This window comes from Thunnus albacares, chromosome 17 (genome assembly GCF_914725855.1).
Source record: "Thunnus albacares chromosome 17, fThuAlb1.1, whole genome shotgun sequence".
Lineage (NCBI taxonomy): Eukaryota > Metazoa > Chordata > Actinopteri > Scombriformes > Scombridae > Thunnus > Thunnus albacares.
In genome coordinates, this window is record NC_058122.1 from 17,663,287 (window position 1) to 17,680,991 (window position 17,705).

The following is a 17,705-nucleotide window of genomic DNA, read 5'->3' on the forward strand; positions in this document are numbered from 1 at the left end:
TGAGTTCTGTCCTGGATGGAGGGAAGAGACCTGTGATCCTCTGAGCTGTCCAAACTATTTGCTGCAAAGTCTTACGGTCTGATTCACATTGGTTTCCATACCAGATACCAGTTACAGCAAGTCATGACAATCTCAACATTCAGGGCTGTAGTAGCGAATGGGCCCTCAAAAAGCCTGGAATTGACAGTTTGTTTTTCTCTGCAATTTTGACATTTTACATAATTAGAATTATACGTTAATATAACTATATATGTATATAACTATTGCCGTTGGCTGAATTAATAGTTTGACAGACTGTTTTGTGTATCTAAATCAATATTCTAGCCTCTCAGGAGCCCTCCTCCCTCTGAAAGGTGTACATGGTTTAGTACACTCCTATACAGTGGACAAAGATAATTTGAATTGTCACCTTTTGTCTTATTCCCAGGGTATAATAAAGACCTACAAAACCATGACAGCAATAATGTCCTATAACCTTAAAGTGGAAGTTTCACACTGTAATTAAAGTATGTTGAGAAAACAAACCTCCTTAACTGTATTATAAACACTTCACTAGTGGTTATTCAGTTATTTTGGGCAACACCACTGTCAATAGTGCCACAATAGATAGTGATGAAGACTGAGGTGGAGGAGGGGACACTCAGTTAACATCATTTTCATCATTCTCACAATAACAAGCTCCCAAACACTTTGCTTCAACCCAAGATTTATTGCTGGTTAGTGGATAGCAGATATTGCAAGGATTCAATGCCACACAGCAACATCAACAGTCAGGCTATTATAATGTAGGTGATGTGTACAGTATTGCAGTCACTGAGAAAATCAGATGTCCTTAGCGCAGCAGTATAATTCAGTTGTGCACTGGTCAAACACAGGCAATGCAAAAGATTCAAAAGTTCAGAAAGGACTTGCCATACAAACATTTGTTCTCCCAATTCACAAGCCCAATGAAGTCTACCTCAAATGCACTGCTCACTCTTCCACTTGCATAAAATGTTAGTTTTAAGTTTGTCCAGAGCTGAGATTTTTGGTGTGGATTAAGCCTTTCCCTTTTTTAATAGTATTGCATTTTGGGATTCATGGTTATATACACAAGTCATTCTAAAAAAATATAATTACATAATTTAAGATAAGTTCTATGGAATCTGTTTTTTTGGAGGCAGGTTAGTATAGTGTAGGTGGGGCAGACAGAATACATGGTCTTGTTGACTCTGTAATTTCTGCACAATAACAGACATTACAATGTAAGAATGTAATGTCTAGTTTCTTCAACAATTAGCAACACTATAATTGGTCATATTAATGTCTGTCAATATATACACATAGCGCTTGGCTTAAGTTTAAGACTGTAAAGCTTTCTACAGGCGGCTGTGAGTGCAGTTATTTCAGTAGTTCCTTCATAATCCTTATTGAAGAGCCTCTGTAGCCACCACCAAAGTGGTTCCAGTGATTCAGATAGTGGAAAAGTTGGTAAAGCTGGTTTCTCTTTGCAAAGCCTGGTGCTTTAGGAATTTTGTCATGGTAAGCAGAGTAAAAAGAGCTGTTGAAGCCACCAAACATCGATGCAATTCCCAGCTCAAACTCTGAATGGCCATAGAAGGAAGCAGGATCAAAGACGACTGGGCCTTCTACACATTCTGCCACATTGCCTCCCCATAAGTCTCCATGGAGGAGAGCGGGGACAATCTCCACATCTGCGAAAAACTGAGGGATCTTCAGCTGTAAAAAGTTAAAGACACAGTATGTAAGTGACATTTTTAGGTTATTAATACATTCATAAAATGGAGTTTAAAGTTTCTTAATGGGGTCTAAGGGAGGATGTACCTGTAGCTTGGCCCATAGTTCTCTGGCCTCCCTGTCTCCATAAGATTTCTCCACAATGTTAAGCTGATGCTGCAGCCTATGCCGGGAGTAAAATGTCACCCAGTCATCCTGCCATTCATTTTCCTGGGGAGGTAAGGACAAAACTGAAGGTCACAGTAGTATTGCTAATGTCAACTATAACATTTCATAGACTTAGGGACCACAAATGTATACTACATACCGTATGTCCTACATCTTAAAGACTACAATACAGTCCAGTTTCACCTAGCATTCAGATACAATATATTTTTACCTGTGGTAGATATCCACAGCATGTAGTTACACTGAACCCAAATTTTTCGGCAAAAGCCACCTCCGACTGCCCAGCCCCTTTTCCTGTATACAATCAAAGAAGGTAATTAGTACTAATTAATCAGCAATTCAATCTTACTTATAGATCCCCTCCAGACATGTTCTATGATACTATGATTCTATGATGTTTGGGTTTGTTTTTTTTCTTTCAGAAAAACAAAAGTTGAATTACCTTGTTAAAATTTATAAAATGACATCCACTCCTTCTCCCTAATTTAATAAATCCATAATCTTTGATTATTGTTCATTTGGCTGGATGCAAGATGTCTCCTACATCACTGAAACGTCCATTCTCAGTGTATGTGCACTGATGGCTTCATGTTTCAACATCACATTTGTATAAGTTGCATACTGGACCATGATTGGCTCCAAGCTAGTTGTGATGCCACAAAATCTTGCTGGTACATACATGTGTTAAACTAATATTTGAGGAGAGCACAGACAAACGCTCCCTCTTTAGCAGATGAATGTAAAAAAACACCTTCTAGTGTCAAACTCTACACATATATCATTTTGCACCATATTGACTGGAGGGGGGCATTAAAATGTGAGAGTTGACCATTATTCAGTTTAGTAATGGCAAGAAGATGACAGATTTGTGCGTTTGTCTACATTTGCATTTACTAAAGTGAGGTTAAGTGAAGTAAATTACCCACAGTCTGCTGCTCTTTATTTAATTTTTCCAACTGTCTCTTGTTGTGAAGATGCAGATCTCCCAACTGCTCCCCTAGCTGGCTTGAATACCTAATTGGAAATAAAGCATTTTATTAAAAAACATAGGCTTAGATTACAATGTACTATATTTTCACACTGCTGCCCATTCTAATCTACAGTGGTACCGATATATTACACAAACAGTATGAGATAGCTCTTACTTGGTAAGACCTCGCATGTCCAGATGTTCCATCACAAATACACATCCTCCTCTGTCAAGTTCAATCACCTTCACAGGCTTGGGGACTCTTACAGTTTCTGTCTTCAAAATGGCTTCCAAACTGGCCATTTCCCCATCAAACATCAATTTGGCCTGAATAAAAACAAAAAAAGAACTGTACTGGTGAGCAGTGTAGTAGCAAGGGTAGGGTATGGGGTATGGTAAAATAAATAAGTTGATTGTTATATCCATTTCACAATGTGTGCGCAAATGTGTGCACAAAGTCCTCTGGCAGTGGCTTTGAGTGGGTGTAGCTGCTGGAACAAATCCTATTCACTGATGTGCTTTTGCATTCAGTCTCAGATTAGCACATATAGAAGGGCTGAAATTAGCCAGATGAATGTCACTATAATGTATAAAACAAGAAAACAACAATGGAATAAGATACCTGGCTCTTGTGATTTATCTTCACAAACACTCTTCCAGTATCAGTATCATAACTCTGGCCCTCGCTGATACATCCACCTGCTGCGCGACCAGCTGGCTTCAGCATGCCCGTCCCCAGCTCTCTCTTTAACATAGCCTCCATGGCTCCACCAGAACAACTTCCAGCAGGAATATGATGACACTGCCAATAACGCAGTGCAAATGCGAAGTTTGTGTAGCGTTTTGACTGTTTCCGTCCTGCGAGCCAATAAGGACTCTTACTTGGGTGTTTTGGTCTTGTGACCAATCAGAGATAAGATTCGAATGATTGGTTTATACTTTGTCCAATCACAGGCACGTTTAACAGTCACGTGAGCGTCACCATGGTGCCAAGTGAGGCTTCATCGGCTACGTACATGCTACGTACGCTATTTTTTATGTCTCTGCTGGACAAACGAAATGAGCAGCAATGAAATCTGTTTGCTTCTCGGAGCGACGGGTGTCGGAAAAACGCTGCTGCTGAAACGTCTTCAAAATATCCTCTGTATTCAGTTTGTAAATTGAACGTTTTGGCGTAGGTTACATAGCTAGCAAATTTAGCGTGTTGAGCTAACATTACTGTAATAGCTTAAGTTAGTAGTGGTGGTAATAACTTTAAACTGTACATATGATTTACTATCTAAGTATTATTAATGGCATTTTTCCACTTATCTTGGTTGTTATATTGATCATGTTATTTTGCATTGGTTCCAGTATAGCGTTGCAGTACAGATGCAAAACAAGATGTGTAGGCATGTCAATGACGTACACAAGTTACAGGTATTGATCAACCCAGTGGCGACTAAATTATTATTTCACAGTGGTGTTCACATACAAAATGCGTTCAAAACTGGCCAAATACTATATCAGCAGTAGAAATAATAGATTGAACTTGTATATCCTTTAGAAGCTCTGGTTAAACGTCCCAGCACTGGCTCTGTGGATATTTTTCCTAACAGATTATTACAGCTCAATTTGCATGGATCATGTGAACTGGGGGCACCTCCTTCTACTCTGCCTACAGTAAGTAATAATGACAGATATTTTTAATACAAAGTGTGCAGACTCTGTTTTGATATGTCGGTAAAGATACTCAGCCCTCAAGATTTTTGTCCAGTCGAGTTGTCCTTGATTTAGCCCCTCTGTATACACTCTGTTTTGATGTGTGTGTGTGTGTGTGTGTGTGTCTTAATACCTGTCCAGGTAGGAACCAACCTGACAGACCTCACACTGAAGAGGAAAAAGGTGACAGTGAGAGAGCTAGGAGGCTGCATGGGCCCGATATGGCCGAGTTACTTTAAAGATTGCTCCTCTGTCATTGTAAGTTCTTTATATACGTACTGCATCTATCTGGACACATTTGTAAATATATTCGGTAAACACATAAACTGTTGGAATCATCTGACTGTATGTTTCTGTCTTTGCCTTCTATAGTTCATGGTGGACTCATCCAACATTGCACAGATATCCTCCTCCTGTATCCAACTGCTGTCAGTACTCTCTGCTGAGCCTCTGCACAGTGCTTCTGTGCTTATTCTCTTCAACAAGAGGTGACACTCTAAGCATACACATCAAACACTATATTCACTTGTCTTACCTGCAAAATGTCAGCAGCGTCAGCAGGTACAACACAATCTGTGTCAAATATTACAATTCTGTCTCTAGCAGAAAACAGTTTGTGCCGTTTTGTAAAAGTTTTACATCCCATGTTTTCCAGGGACATGCCTTGCACTATGAGTCTCATAGAGGTAAAGTCACTGTTTCGAATGGATGACATCATTGCATCTGCTACTCAGCCAATCACAATACTGGAACTCAGTGCCCGTTCTGGAGAGGGACTTCAGGAAGTGCTGAGCTGGCTGGAGTCTATCACGGTCAAGTGATCTATCATACATTTGTTACTTGTAAAGTGATGCTACTGTAAAAGGACCTTGAATGAGGTCTCCAAGCCTTTTGGCATGAAATGTCAGAATCCTCAGTGTGCAAAGACTGTTTAAACACAACTTGAGAGGATATAATGTGCCTAGAGTGTGTCAGCCCCTCAAATCAAAAGTAAAGTTGGATTCAATGAAACCGTGGCAGGACATAACAGTATGAAAAACAATACTTCATTTTTGGTATCATATGAATATAGTGACTGCCCATCAAAGGAAACAATGTATTAGTCAAATCATAGGAGGATGGAATGATTGTATGGTTAGGCACTTAACAGTTATTTATACTGTCATACTAAAAAAAAAGGATTTCTCTCAATTAAACGTACAGTATTAATTCATTCAATTTCTATACCTTTTATGCAGGAGAAATTCTGGACTTATCAACAGTCCATTGCAGGTATTCATGACTGACTGTAGTGATCATTCAATATGTAAGTGTGACAGACAAAAGGCAAGACTCTCCAAGCCATAGGACTTGCATGTTTTCATAACATTGGAGGAAATCTCATGTTACACTAAGGAAGGTCAAGTCTCCATCTGAAATAAAATAAGCTCTTCCACCTTTATTGTAACAACCTATGAAATGTGAGTCACAAACATTCAAATGAAGCTTCCCTTGTCGGAGTGACTCCTGTAATGCTACATAGTAGTAATGAGTTATTGCGTGCAGGGGATGTAACGTGAATGACAAACTGTTATTGTGTGCCTGTGTTGTGATGATTTCATATCAAATGCATTGATATCAGGGGAAATGAGAAAATACAAAACAATAAAACCAACCGAAGAAAGAAGGAGTGTTCTAATTACACCCTTGTATTTGATGAGTCAGTGGTTCACAAACAATTAATAAAACTCATGATTCATACATTTTCTAATGTTGCTTTGCTTATAGTAAATTCTGAAGCACTTAACAGTCCTCCCGAACTCTTAATTTCATCCAGTTAACCCCAGCAATTCCTTTCACTATAGTAAAATTATGAATATGCTGATGTTTCTCATCAGTTCTGGTCCAACAGAAACTCCATAGACATAACCATGTGGATGCAGAAACATTTCAGGGACGAGCCATGTCTTTTAGTCACTGTTGCCGCTTACCAGAAAGTATATGACATCAGCAGCCAGTTACGCCAATCACACAAACAGCTGAGTGAGCAGGAGACTAAGTTGACTAGTTTAAAAGTGCCTGGAAATTATGGCGAAGAACAGTGACAACAACATATCAAAAAACTGTGCTTTTGTGTAGGTGTCTATCTGAAGTCAATTAGCAATAGGTTATAGCCTTAAAGAAGTTTTACATGGCACTACATGACATTTTCTCATACATAGGTATTATATATTTCATACCCTGTTATTGGATTCATGACAAGAGGAGCAGGACAGGTTGTTGCAGTGAAGAGCAGAGCCAACTTGCATCAGTCTAAGGGTTACTATATTATAACACAATATAAAAACAACTAGGAATAGGGTTTTCATACAAGTCCTTGGGGATGCAGTTCAATTTGTGGTTAGAGTGATATTTCAAGAGCAAAACCTAATGGTATTCCTCTTTTTCTAAGATGTTTTCTCCAGTTTAGTTGGTCCTCATAAGAAAGGGTTCGGATTGTTCTGTGCAGCCTGTGACCCCTGAGAGCTACCTGTGGAGAAGGGCAACAAGGGTTCAGGGAGGTTCACTGGCAGGCCCAGGCCTGGCTGGGTGGGGTGAGTGAGTGACGAGGGGAGGCTGGCAGGCTGGTGGCTCGTAGGCAGGGGCAAGGAGGCACTGTATGAAAGAGAAGCGGCCGCAGAAGTGGAACCAGAGCCAGAGCCCATTTGATTCAGAGTTAGTCTGGTCTGCTCAGTTTGGAATGGATTGGTGGCTGAAGGAGCACTCAGGCCTATACCAAAAGAGACAAAAAAAAGAGAAGAGATTTACTTTACCAGCTATTCAAATTTGACAGATCATTTCTGAGATTGTGTTTGCAGCCTGTTAAATCAAACACTGTGAAAATTTAGTCTGCTGATTGTTTTATCAGTAAGTTTCACATTACAGTTTCAAGCAGGGGCTGATCTGAAAACTCTTTCCCACTGATGCTTTCAACATCAGAGATTTAAATGCATTTACAAGCTATGTTGTCAGAAAACAGATCCCAAAATACAACAGGAAAAGGATCATGAAAATGCAGAAATAGCCAAAAGAAATGTATCATTATTTCTGAATTAAAAATGTTGTTCTTCAGCAGAACACTCCTTTGGTCTGGATACCAACCAAGAAGAGTTTAAAAATATATATATATATCTGCAACTGTATTACCATCTGACTCAATAATAACTGAACCAAAAAGTAATAACCAATCACAAGAATTTCTTGTCTCTTCAAATAGATTTTTATTCCATACACAAATACAGTAAATACAATAGCTACATGGAAGCTAGGAAATCACTACTTCTGGTATGCTCTGGTAATGTTCACAGAATTTGCATTTGGTTAAATGAAATACCTGGCTGCAATAAATCTAGAGTTGCAGCAACCAACGATCCACTTTACTGGTCTTTCCCTGGGAAAATAATATGACAATAAATACCTGATAGAAAAGGGTTCTTGGTCTTGGCTGGGGGATTTGCTGGGATCAAGCTGTCCAGGTTCACCAAGGAAGCTCCTGTGGGGCCTAGGAAGGACTCAGGGGTTCGACATGTACGAGGGCTGGGGGCAGCCAGGCTTTCTCCAAGACGGGACAGGTCAAATAGCTCAGGACTGCCCTCCCCTCGTCCATTGACATTCACCTGACCTCCATCCATGGCTTCATCAAATAGATCCCCATCTAATAGCAGAAAAAGGAAGAGTTCTGACATTGAAAGCATGTGGGTTGCACATATCTACAGCGGGAATAGTAAGAGAACATAACTGTTTACCTGAGGGGCTTCCAGTTCGGGGAGAAGGTTCCTTGGCTGCTGATGGGGCTGAGAATGGATCAACTCCTGCAGAGGCTATGACAACATGACAAAAACCAATCTAATTTAATTATTGTAAAACATTTTATTTAAAAACGCCCTATTCATCTTCAGTTGAGCTTTATAAATGCAGGTATGCTCACACACACACCTGCATTGGCCGGGAAGGCCCATACTCGACCTGTGGCGTTGAGGCTGGAGACATTACTCTGTGGGCCATCCCAAGGGTCGACTGGGGGCTGGCTTGGCTCCCATGGCGGGGGAGGGCTGCTGGAAGTTGGCGGTGCCATCCAGGGAGACTCTACTCTTGAGGTGTTGGTGCTGCCTTCTTTAATAATAGAGTTGAATTAGAGAGAGATGCTTCTGTTCTAATGCTATAAGTTCTTCATAGCATGAAAGCAGTACACATGATACTGTGAACATGAAGAGTTTCATCCCAAACACTACACTTTACGGTGTATCCATTTCAAAAAGAAAAAAAAAACTAATACATGAAACTGACCATGCGACAAATGTTTCTGCCCTCAAGAATGAACATTTGTGACCAAATGGCTTAAGATGACTCATAACCTGAACACTACCTGATAATTTACTGTGTTTATGACTCAGTGCTCACTCACTCACCCAGGGAGTCCCATGGGTCTGTGCCCCCCGGGCGAGCAGCCGCCTGATATGGGGCATTATTCCAGTTAGGATCACTTGGAGGTGGATCTACGGGCACTGCAAAAACATCTACCAGGTCCATGAAGGCAGTCTGACCACATAAACAGGGAAAAAAGATCAGTGTTAATTTAGTATATTGCTTCAGCACTCACTGATAGTTAGTTAGTTGGTGAAATTTTCAGTGTAATCGATGGTTGAGATGTAAAACCTGATCAGACCCAATTACCCAACCCAACATGTTCTCAAAGCCAAACCAATATATGGTTATCCTTTATTTCATCACCCCCATTGAGATATTCCATACCCCAATATTTCATACCCCGCCTTTAGTCTGCATCTCAAGTTTGCTCTCCTCCAGAGCTTTCTGGAGCATAGACTCATCTCCTTGACGACTGAGTTGCTCCTGTCAACAGACACAGACACATGGACGCCTTTAGGGTATGACAGCTTCCGGCAAAATTCACATATTGTCACATCATACTATATTTATGTGTCAGCGACAGCACGCGCGCACAAAAGCCAGATAGATGTGAGGCATGGGCACAGACCAGAACATTCTCTGGTCACAGAGAGGAGAGAGCGGAGCATGGCTGTGATCTCTAACAGAGCATTTCTATTGTGCTAGAGTACATCGGCATAGTGAGAGAGAAAACAAGGGAGGAAAAAGACAAAGAGACAGAGTGAGACAGGAAGAGAGAGGTGGAGTACAATTGTTGCAAAAGATAACAGAACAGAGTGACAGGTACAGAATACAATTTAAAAAAAGCAAAGAAAAGGAAGCAGAGGGTGTAGAAAGAAGTAAAAAAAATTATGGAGGTAATTAAAAATAAAAAGACATAAGAGGATGACTTCCTACTGCAATAAAAGATCAAAAAGGTGATTATCTTATTTAAATCCCACCTACAACCCTGATGTGGCGTTGGTGACTGACATTTAAAGACTACTGACTGTTTTTCAAGATCATGCAGAGATGGACTTTTATAAAAATAAGGCATGTAATGATAAAGAATTGGCGCATGTTACCTTAAAGTGTTTCAAATCAATGTAAAATTCTAATAACTGGAAACTGGACAAATCTGAAGGTGATCCTGTTTAACCCAGTTAACAAAAGTCTGACCAGTGTGGTTATCTACAACTGTAATCTACAAAACTAACGGCTCCAAAAGGTGTCTCTCTGCCCTGCCACCCCCCCGAGTGACCCCCGAGGAACCCTACCTGCTGGTGCTCCTCCTTGCTCATGGTCAGAGCTAACTGGAGCTGGGTTTCCTCATCCATATCCATTGTGGCAGGTGGGCGCTGGACTGGCTGTGAGAGTGTCAACCGGTGAAAGAAACTGCAATTAGTGTTTGGTCTAAAAAACTGGAAAATGTGCTTTGACATCCTTTACAATTCATTGCATGCAATTCTACAAATTTCCCAAACAGAGTAAAGGGATTAGTCCCTTTGCCCTCCCCTGACACCAAACCAGAAGAGGTCAGAGTGTCTGAGATGGGTATCTCTGGTCTGGTCTAAGAGGAGAGATTCAAAGGTTAGTGAGACAGAAGGATGATGCCTCATCTGATTAGTCTCTAGTCACTGGAGAAAGTTACATGTCCATGTTGCTGTTGAGGGGTGAGGAAGGCCATATATCAAATCTGGGGAGAGGAGAAAGTGAGTACATGCACTTGTTTCCCAGAAGGACACAGACACTGGGTCGTGAGGTTTAGTGTATAGAGCAACAGGAGATGTGCTGTAGGGGAAATGATGCAAAGCAAGTGTTATCCCTGGACCTAGTGTATTTGTACCTTCTGGGCCTCCTCCTTGCTGAGACTCATAGCGATCTGGAGCTGGGTCTGTTCATCAATATCCACTGTGGGAGGTGGCTAGATTCAAGCAGGAAGGATTAGGAGGAAGACTAACCAAAAGGAAAAGGTAAAATCACGCCTGACTTATCTGAAGTGATTCATTAAGAATTACAATGGTTTGAGGTGATTCAGACTGTGGCAGACTTGATCTCGATTTTATCAACAAAATCACAGCTGATTACAGAAGAGGAAACTGCTATGCACAACAGTATGTCCCCGTAGCAGCTGAATAGAAATCACAGAGGGCAAAGGCTGTCCTTGCCATGGAGACTAGGGCTGGCTGTCTGTGCTTAGGAGTGGATCAATGCACACATCCTGTCTGGCTTCTCATTCTTTCAGCAGCTTCCTCACTCTTAAGTATTGCTCACACCGATTGTAAAAATGCCATTATTGACCACATCAGAAAGAGAGTTGATGATATCACTTTCTATTAAAGATTCTGGGAAACTGGTACTGCGGGGCAGGCAGTAACAGTGCTCCACCACCCTGACGTGTGTGTGTGTGGGAGCTGTTTAATGTTTTACTACAGCATGTACTGCAAGGATGAGGCATTTGTGATCAGTGGAAATGTGTGTGTGTGTGTGTGTGTGTGTGTGTTATTTCAGTTAATGGTACCTTTTCACTTTCTTCTCGGCTCATAGCCAGGGCCAGCTGCAGCTGCAGCTCTTCTTCTCCGCTGGTCGTGGGCCGAGCTTGCTCCAGGTCTGGGGCAAGTCGAGGAGAGGAAGAGGAGGCTACAGAGACAGAGGAAGAGAAGGGGGTCGGGTGTTTAAAGGGGAGCAGATGGAAACATTGACAGATGGATATAGAGGGGGTAGGAAATGAAAAACAAAGACATAAACACTTTAGAGTGATTTTTAAGAGCTGGTGCTGTTTTTGCATGTTAATTTTTATCCACTGGTCGTTGTTTAGGGCCTTTGCTGGCATTGCTTGCCACGGTCTGCCTAACTCTGCCTGCACTGAGAACAATGGTTCGCCTGTGTAGAGAGCTAGGGTGGTGAAGGGGGAGAGGAATGGATGGGCTGGAGTGGGGCCCACCTTATTACCCCAAATCCTTTGGGTGGGTTCCAGGACTCCAGGTCCAGGTTTGGGGGAGGGAATGGGGAGGCTGGCAGTACACCAGTCTGGGTGCCAGGCTTTGGGTCATGGGGCTAAAAGAGGGCCGCCGGCCACACGTTGGCAGAGTCAGGTCTCAGAAACCAATCACTTCCACTGTGCTGCCCCTCAATATCCCCCGTCTGAGCTGGAATGCTTGCTGGCAATTAGCTGCTGCCAACCTACTGACCCCCACCCACACCATCCCTCAGCATTTAGTCCAACACTCCAACCATGTGCTGGTGTCCTGGAACAGACAACCACTACAGCTGCAACAATTAGTCGATTAATCAATAAGTTAAAATTAACTAGCGACTACTTTGATAAGCAATTGCTTGTTAATGATAAGTCATTGTTTTTAAGCAAAAATGCCAAATTTTCTTGAGTTTCAACTTTTCCGAGGTGAGAATTTGCTGCTTTTCTCTGTCTTATATAACAGTAAACTGAACATTTGGGCATTGGACAGCTGGTGGGATAAAACAACATTTGATGATGTCACCTTGAACTTATGATGGGCATTTTTCACCATTTTCTGATACTTTACAGATGAAGTGATGAATCAGTTGACCGAGAATATAATCAACAAATTAATCGATAATGTAAATAATAATTAGTTGCTGCCCTAACCATCATTATTGTCACATTTAACCATTTAGACCACTCAGAGCAGAGACAGTCAAACAATGGAGTTACTGCATTAACACAGGCCAGGAAACAAGTAGGCACACATACATGCACATCAACACACACTAACACACACACACACAAAAAAGATCTTAGTTTTTGCTTTCTTGGCTTTTTTGGAAGCATTCCTATCTGGATAAAGACCAAGTAATTTTAATTAAATTCTATGACTGCCGGAGTGTGAAATTGTAATAGCATGAAAGCCAACCTCTGTCTGATAAACTGAAGCTTGAAACTTAGCATTTTGTGATGTTTTTAGATGTTTGTATTCTTCCTGAGTATTGCAAACCATGCTCCTATTGTAGTAGCATTTAACAACAGACCCAGAACTTGATAGTGGTAACTGGCCACATGTTTCCACTGGCACACCATCAGGCCCAGAAAAATATGCAGGGAACGTGTATCAAAGGGAAAATATATTTGAGAAAAATGGACTTTGGAGAGATTAGTGGTCATAAAACAGTGAGATACCATTTTGCAGGCATGTCTCTGTTTACACCATGAAAAAGGCCTCGGACATCAAAGTATAACATAGTAACGGCTCTGCTACTGATTGACACCTTCTAATAAACACCACACAGACCGTACAAATGCCAAGGTATATAATACACACTAGTCATACCACAATTATGAATGCTGTGTACAGCTTCTTGATGTTTTTTCACAATATTTTTTCAAGTTTGAGCTGTTTACTGTAGTTGATAAGTCAGTGACATCAGATTTCCTAACCTCTTCACACTAAAACAAAGATCAGTTAGGTTCTTCTATGATTTAGCCACCTAACTAAGAGCATTGCAGGAACGTGACAGATAGCTCGACCAACAAGTAAATGTGGTATCCAGTTGTGGTTTCACATTAGTTTTAGAGACAAGCACAAACAGGGCCTCTTCTCTTTTGTAAATCCAGTTTAGCTGACATGACTGTAAACTGGAGAATGAAAGGAATGTAGATGTCCAACCATCAATAGAGAGCAAAACTAAAACACTTTGTATTAAAACGTCGGAGGACAAAAGGAACAAGAAATTAATTTGTACTTATCAAGGCTTATGTGTTGCTGGTATTAAAATAGCATTTAAGTCAGTGAGACTCACAGGTGAGATCTGATTGTGGTACAAATGTGAAAATACAGAAACTGGGCGGAGAGAAGGAATATACAGCACCAGTCAGAAGTTTAGACACACCATCTCACTCACTTGAATGAGAAAGTGTGTCCAAACTTCTAACTGGTGCTGTATAATCAGACGATGTCTCCATAAATTGTCTTGTTTTTTGTCATCAAACGGAAAATATTAGGTGACTGATAAGTCGAGCTGTTAAGGAATTCTGTTACTTACATCATCAATAAGATCACATTTGAATTTATCTGATAAACTTGTGGGAAAGATGACTTATCATGACCTCATGACTTGTCATATGTGCATTCCTGACAAATGACAGGTCACATGCCAAAGGAGACATTCAGGTATTGTTCAGCTAACTGTGTCCTTTGAGCCACTAAAGTAATGTTACATGTGAGGGAGAGTGCACTTCTAGTTCAGACAGGTTGTTTAAAGTTAGTCAGATGTTCCTGCTACTCACAGTGGACGGACGATGGTGAGCTTCTGCACCTGCCAAGCTCATCCCCATACCCTCCTGCTGAACTGGGCTGGCTGGTGCGGCGTCCTGGGTAAGGAGGAGGCAGGGATCCAGAACCTAAGCCACCGGTGACCCCTGTCATGCGTGTCTTGGTCTTCAGTGCCTGGCTCCTCTCCTTCTTTAGCTTTTCTTCGTCCTTCAGCAGTGCTACCAGATGCTTGGCCTTCTCACGGACATTGACACCCTGGTCACGTCCATCCCGATCTATGTACTGGAAGTCTCTCAGTGTCTGGATGGTGTATATGTTCTCTCTGCACTCCTGAGCCACACGCTCAGAGCCTGTTTTGATCAGGTAGTCCAGCAGGGTCAGCGCCTTATAAACATGGCGCCAGTTTTTACCGTGGTCATTGAGCCGCTTCCAGATCATACCCATAACCTCAGTAAAAGCCACTACATTGAAGGTCAGGTCTGCGATTTCAGACATAAGCGAGCTGGGAGGACCCCAAGGGTCATTGGAAGTGGCCTCCCGGACCTTGATCTCAGCCTCTGTGTAGTTGTTGACCATGTTTTTCATCTGGCGGCGGAGCGATGAGGTCTGCATGATGGCAGTAGTGTTTCACAGGTGGCAAAAGATAGTCTAACAGCAGGCCAGCCCACCGTGTTGCCTGTGGCAAGGTGGCTTGTTAGAGATCAGTTCAGTGGAAAAATGCAAGAGCGTCGTCCTCCTGTTTGCAGCTTCAGTGACGTCCACATGTATGTTCCTGCTGGAAAGGAACGCACAAATTAGATGTAAAAAAAGATCTGAGCCTGTCACAGGTCATATTATTATTCTTTAAATGTCATATATTAACTGAGAAAAATTTCCAAGTTAACAAACACACTAGATGTAATTGCATTTGGAAGAAGAGAGGAACAACTCAGCACTTCCCAGCAATGTGAAACACAATACCTGGGCTCAGTTTTCCCTGAGACAACTTGGAGAGACCTGTGTTAATACAGTGCATTGTTCCTAAATAAGCAATGACCAGCTATTTTTAACATTCAATCTCATAAAATAAATTTCCCACCCATGAAAAGCGAATATTAGTTCCAGATCTAACTTGACTGCAGATTCCAACCCAACATGCCAGTGTAGAAATCTGTGTTTTACCTTGGAGTGTTAACGGTAACAGGAGGGGCTCCACTTCCCCTGTTTTTCTGACCTGATTACATCACCACAGCAGCAGAAGGGCTTCAAAGCATTTGAACAAAAAACAAACCAGCTGAACCTCTACACACACACACAGGTAGTCCACCAGAATCACTGATAGGTTCCTGTTTTTTTAATTTTACCTGTCTCAATCAAGACAGTATTATTGTACAGTATCTATCACATTAACCTGGACATTGGCCTGCTTTATCTTTCATAGTAAGGGGAGTAAGTCAGTTGAACTGATAACTTTCCACACAAATCTTTCACCTCTATTTAACTAAGAAATTTGATACAAGAACAATGGGGATCAATCCCTTCACTTAAAAGGCAAGTGCTGTGTCATCAAATAGCATTTCAAAAATATGAGATTGGAGACAGGTTTTGAAATGGCATCGAACCCATGAGTCAGTGAAATACTGATTATGACCAACTTGATTTATGATGGGTGTAAAATGCACATTGTGCGACATATATATTAGCTTTTAATACACTGATTGTGTAATAAAGAAAGAAAACTGAAACCACTTTAGTTTTTAACTCTTTAAAAACCTCAGCAGGCTATGGGAATACTATGAATACAATGTGGCTGCACTAAATTGACCAGCAATATCTGACATACTATGAGAGAATATCCTATGCTGTCAGAGGACTGTTGTTAAATGGTTGTAAAAAAAAAAATGTTTGGAGCTTAGCTGACCGCAGGGTTTATCTGTAATGGTGACCAATGCAGGACCAGTTCACGGTTCAACCCTGCTTCCTGGTATTACTCATTTGAAGACTGTGAGAGGAATAACTAGAAATTCAGTTAAATGCGCCCTTCCTGAAACTTCCTGTAAATTCAAGTAGTTAAAAATGGGGGGTTAAAAGCAGTTAATGACAGAGAAAGCAGTGCTGTAATAGGAAGCTCAGAGTGGCAATAAAACTCTCCCTTTGGCCGGATTTCTAATCTAATCTAGATGCCTCCATTACACTCACACTCATAATGAAGATTAATACATTTTGTGACGTGACTGGCATCTTAATTTAGACTAACAAACTACTGTCTCAAAAGTCCAGACTCTTTTTTTTTTTATCAAAAACACACCCTAAATTATCTTATCTTTCCTGAGAAAATAGAATATTCCTCATGCAATTTGTGTGCAACTTTTGACCTTGACATGACAACACATTGGACTGAATTCTCATGACTCTTTTGGAAGACTCAACTTGTAAAACATCTTGTTCAGATATCCAGAATAATGCACGATTTTTTTTTAGTGAGCAGATGTAGCCTAATAGGCTTTATCTATCGGGGGGAAAGTCAAAACTGTTCCCAGATCAGGCCTATAAGCGTGTCTAGGTATGTTTTATTATGCCCAACAGATGTGTGGAATAATAGTCAGCCACTGGTTGAAAGCACATCTTGATTTTTTTAAAGGTTGCTCTGACATGTCCTTTTTGTCCCAAACTAGGACGAATGCGTGCATGATCATGCACGTTGCGTCAAATGGGATGATCGAGTAGGTGAAGTATCTGACCGTGACTCAGCTATGTTTCCGAGTTTCAAAGTTGCAACCTCGACAAAACAAGTAAAAAAAAAAAAAGCTAAATCCCAGAACGATTCACTGCTTCCACTTTCCCCTCTTACCTTTATGTCATAGCGCGTCAGGGTCCCAACTTGAGTAGGCTTCGGGTAGAGGAAGAAACGCCTCCGCCTCTCGACATATCCCGTAGCTTTCGGATAGGAGGGGAAACAAGTGTATAAAAGATACTTAAAGCGCAGAAGGAAGCATCCGCGGAAAGCCGTGTGTGTCCAGAATGAATCCGATATTAAAGCGCGGCGGCTCTACTGTGTTTTCAAACTTTGTTGTGTGTGCATATAGCAGATCGTAAACCAGGCACTGCGTTTGCAGATGGCACAGCCCCTCTTGAAAACACACAGTAAAAAATGGATGGAAGAGAAGAGAAGAGAGGAGGGAGGGAGGGAGGGAGGGAGGGGAGGGAGGCCTGCTCGGTGCATGCAGAGTCAGACTTAACCCTTTCACTGCCTGTTGGAAAAGCATCTCTGTCTTTGCTGGCTGGAGCAGGTGATATGGGCACACTGAGAATCACACGCAGGATTATAGGTACACTCGCAAAACAAAATAATTGCAGGCTGTGAAGTGAAAGTGGAGACACATTATTAGGACGACAGCTCAGATTTGTTACCCTATCTCAAATTCCAAAGAACCACTGCAACTTAAGGCCGGGCCATATTATGAACAAAATGAAATATTATGATATTTTTGACCAAA

At 41.4% G+C, this 17,705-nt stretch overlaps 3 protein-coding genes across 8 annotated transcripts; 1 reads left to right on the top strand and 2 right to left on the bottom strand.

Moving 5' to 3' along the window:
* Nucleotides 1-689: 689 nt before the first annotated feature.
* LOC122966696 (fructosamine 3 kinase related protein) lies at nt 690-3,754 on the bottom strand. The gene is made up of 6 exons (XM_044330978.1): nt 3,498-3,754; nt 3,051-3,202; nt 2,828-2,919; nt 2,117-2,199; nt 1,825-1,947; nt 690-1,719 (listed from the first exon to the last, which is right to left on the bottom strand). Exons 1-6 carry the CDS (start codon nt 3,636-3,638, stop codon nt 1,381-1,383), a joined length of 930 nt encoding a protein of 309 aa, XP_044186913.1. The 5' UTR covers nt 3,639-3,754; the 3' UTR covers nt 690-1,380.
* Nucleotides 3,755-3,856: 102 nt separating this feature from the next.
* Nucleotides 3,857-6,318, top strand: arl16 (ADP-ribosylation factor-like 16). Of its 2 annotated transcripts, none has more exons than XM_044330980.1 (5): nt 3,857-4,010; nt 4,482-4,537; nt 4,718-4,834; nt 4,949-5,064; nt 5,232-6,318. In XM_044330980.1, the coding sequence occupies exons 1-5, from the start codon at nt 3,935-3,937 to the stop codon at nt 5,395-5,397; spliced, it is 531 nt and encodes a 176-aa protein (XP_044186915.1). In that variant the 5' UTR covers nt 3,857-3,934; the 3' UTR covers nt 5,398-6,318. The 2 variants fall into 2 exon arrangements, with proteins under 2 accessions (XP_044186915.1, XP_044186914.1); XM_044330979.1 differs by lacking the exon at nt 3,857-4,010 and adding an exon at nt 4,029-4,294 and having other exon boundaries at nt 4,474-4,537.
* Nucleotides 5,990-17,676, bottom strand: epn3a (epsin 3a). Of its 5 annotated transcripts, none has more exons than XM_044330976.1 (11): nt 17,060-17,676; nt 14,244-15,004; nt 11,502-11,620; nt 10,827-10,904; nt 10,258-10,347; nt 9,362-9,445; nt 9,004-9,133; nt 8,561-8,707; nt 8,341-8,415; nt 8,013-8,249; nt 5,990-7,325 (listed from the first exon to the last, which is right to left on the bottom strand). In XM_044330976.1, the coding sequence occupies exons 2-11, from the start codon at nt 14,839-14,841 to the stop codon at nt 7,033-7,035; spliced, it is 1,851 nt and encodes a 616-aa protein (XP_044186911.1). In that variant the 5' UTR covers nt 14,842-15,004; nt 17,060-17,676; the 3' UTR covers nt 5,990-7,032. The 5 variants fall into 5 exon arrangements, with proteins under 5 accessions (XP_044186911.1, XP_044186910.1, XP_044186908.1 ...); XM_044330975.1 differs by having other exon boundaries at nt 8,531-8,704; nt 17,060-17,674; XM_044330973.1 differs by having other exon boundaries at nt 8,531-8,707; nt 14,244-15,001; nt 17,060-17,504.
* Between the last annotated feature and the right edge of the window lie 29 nt (nt 17,677-17,705).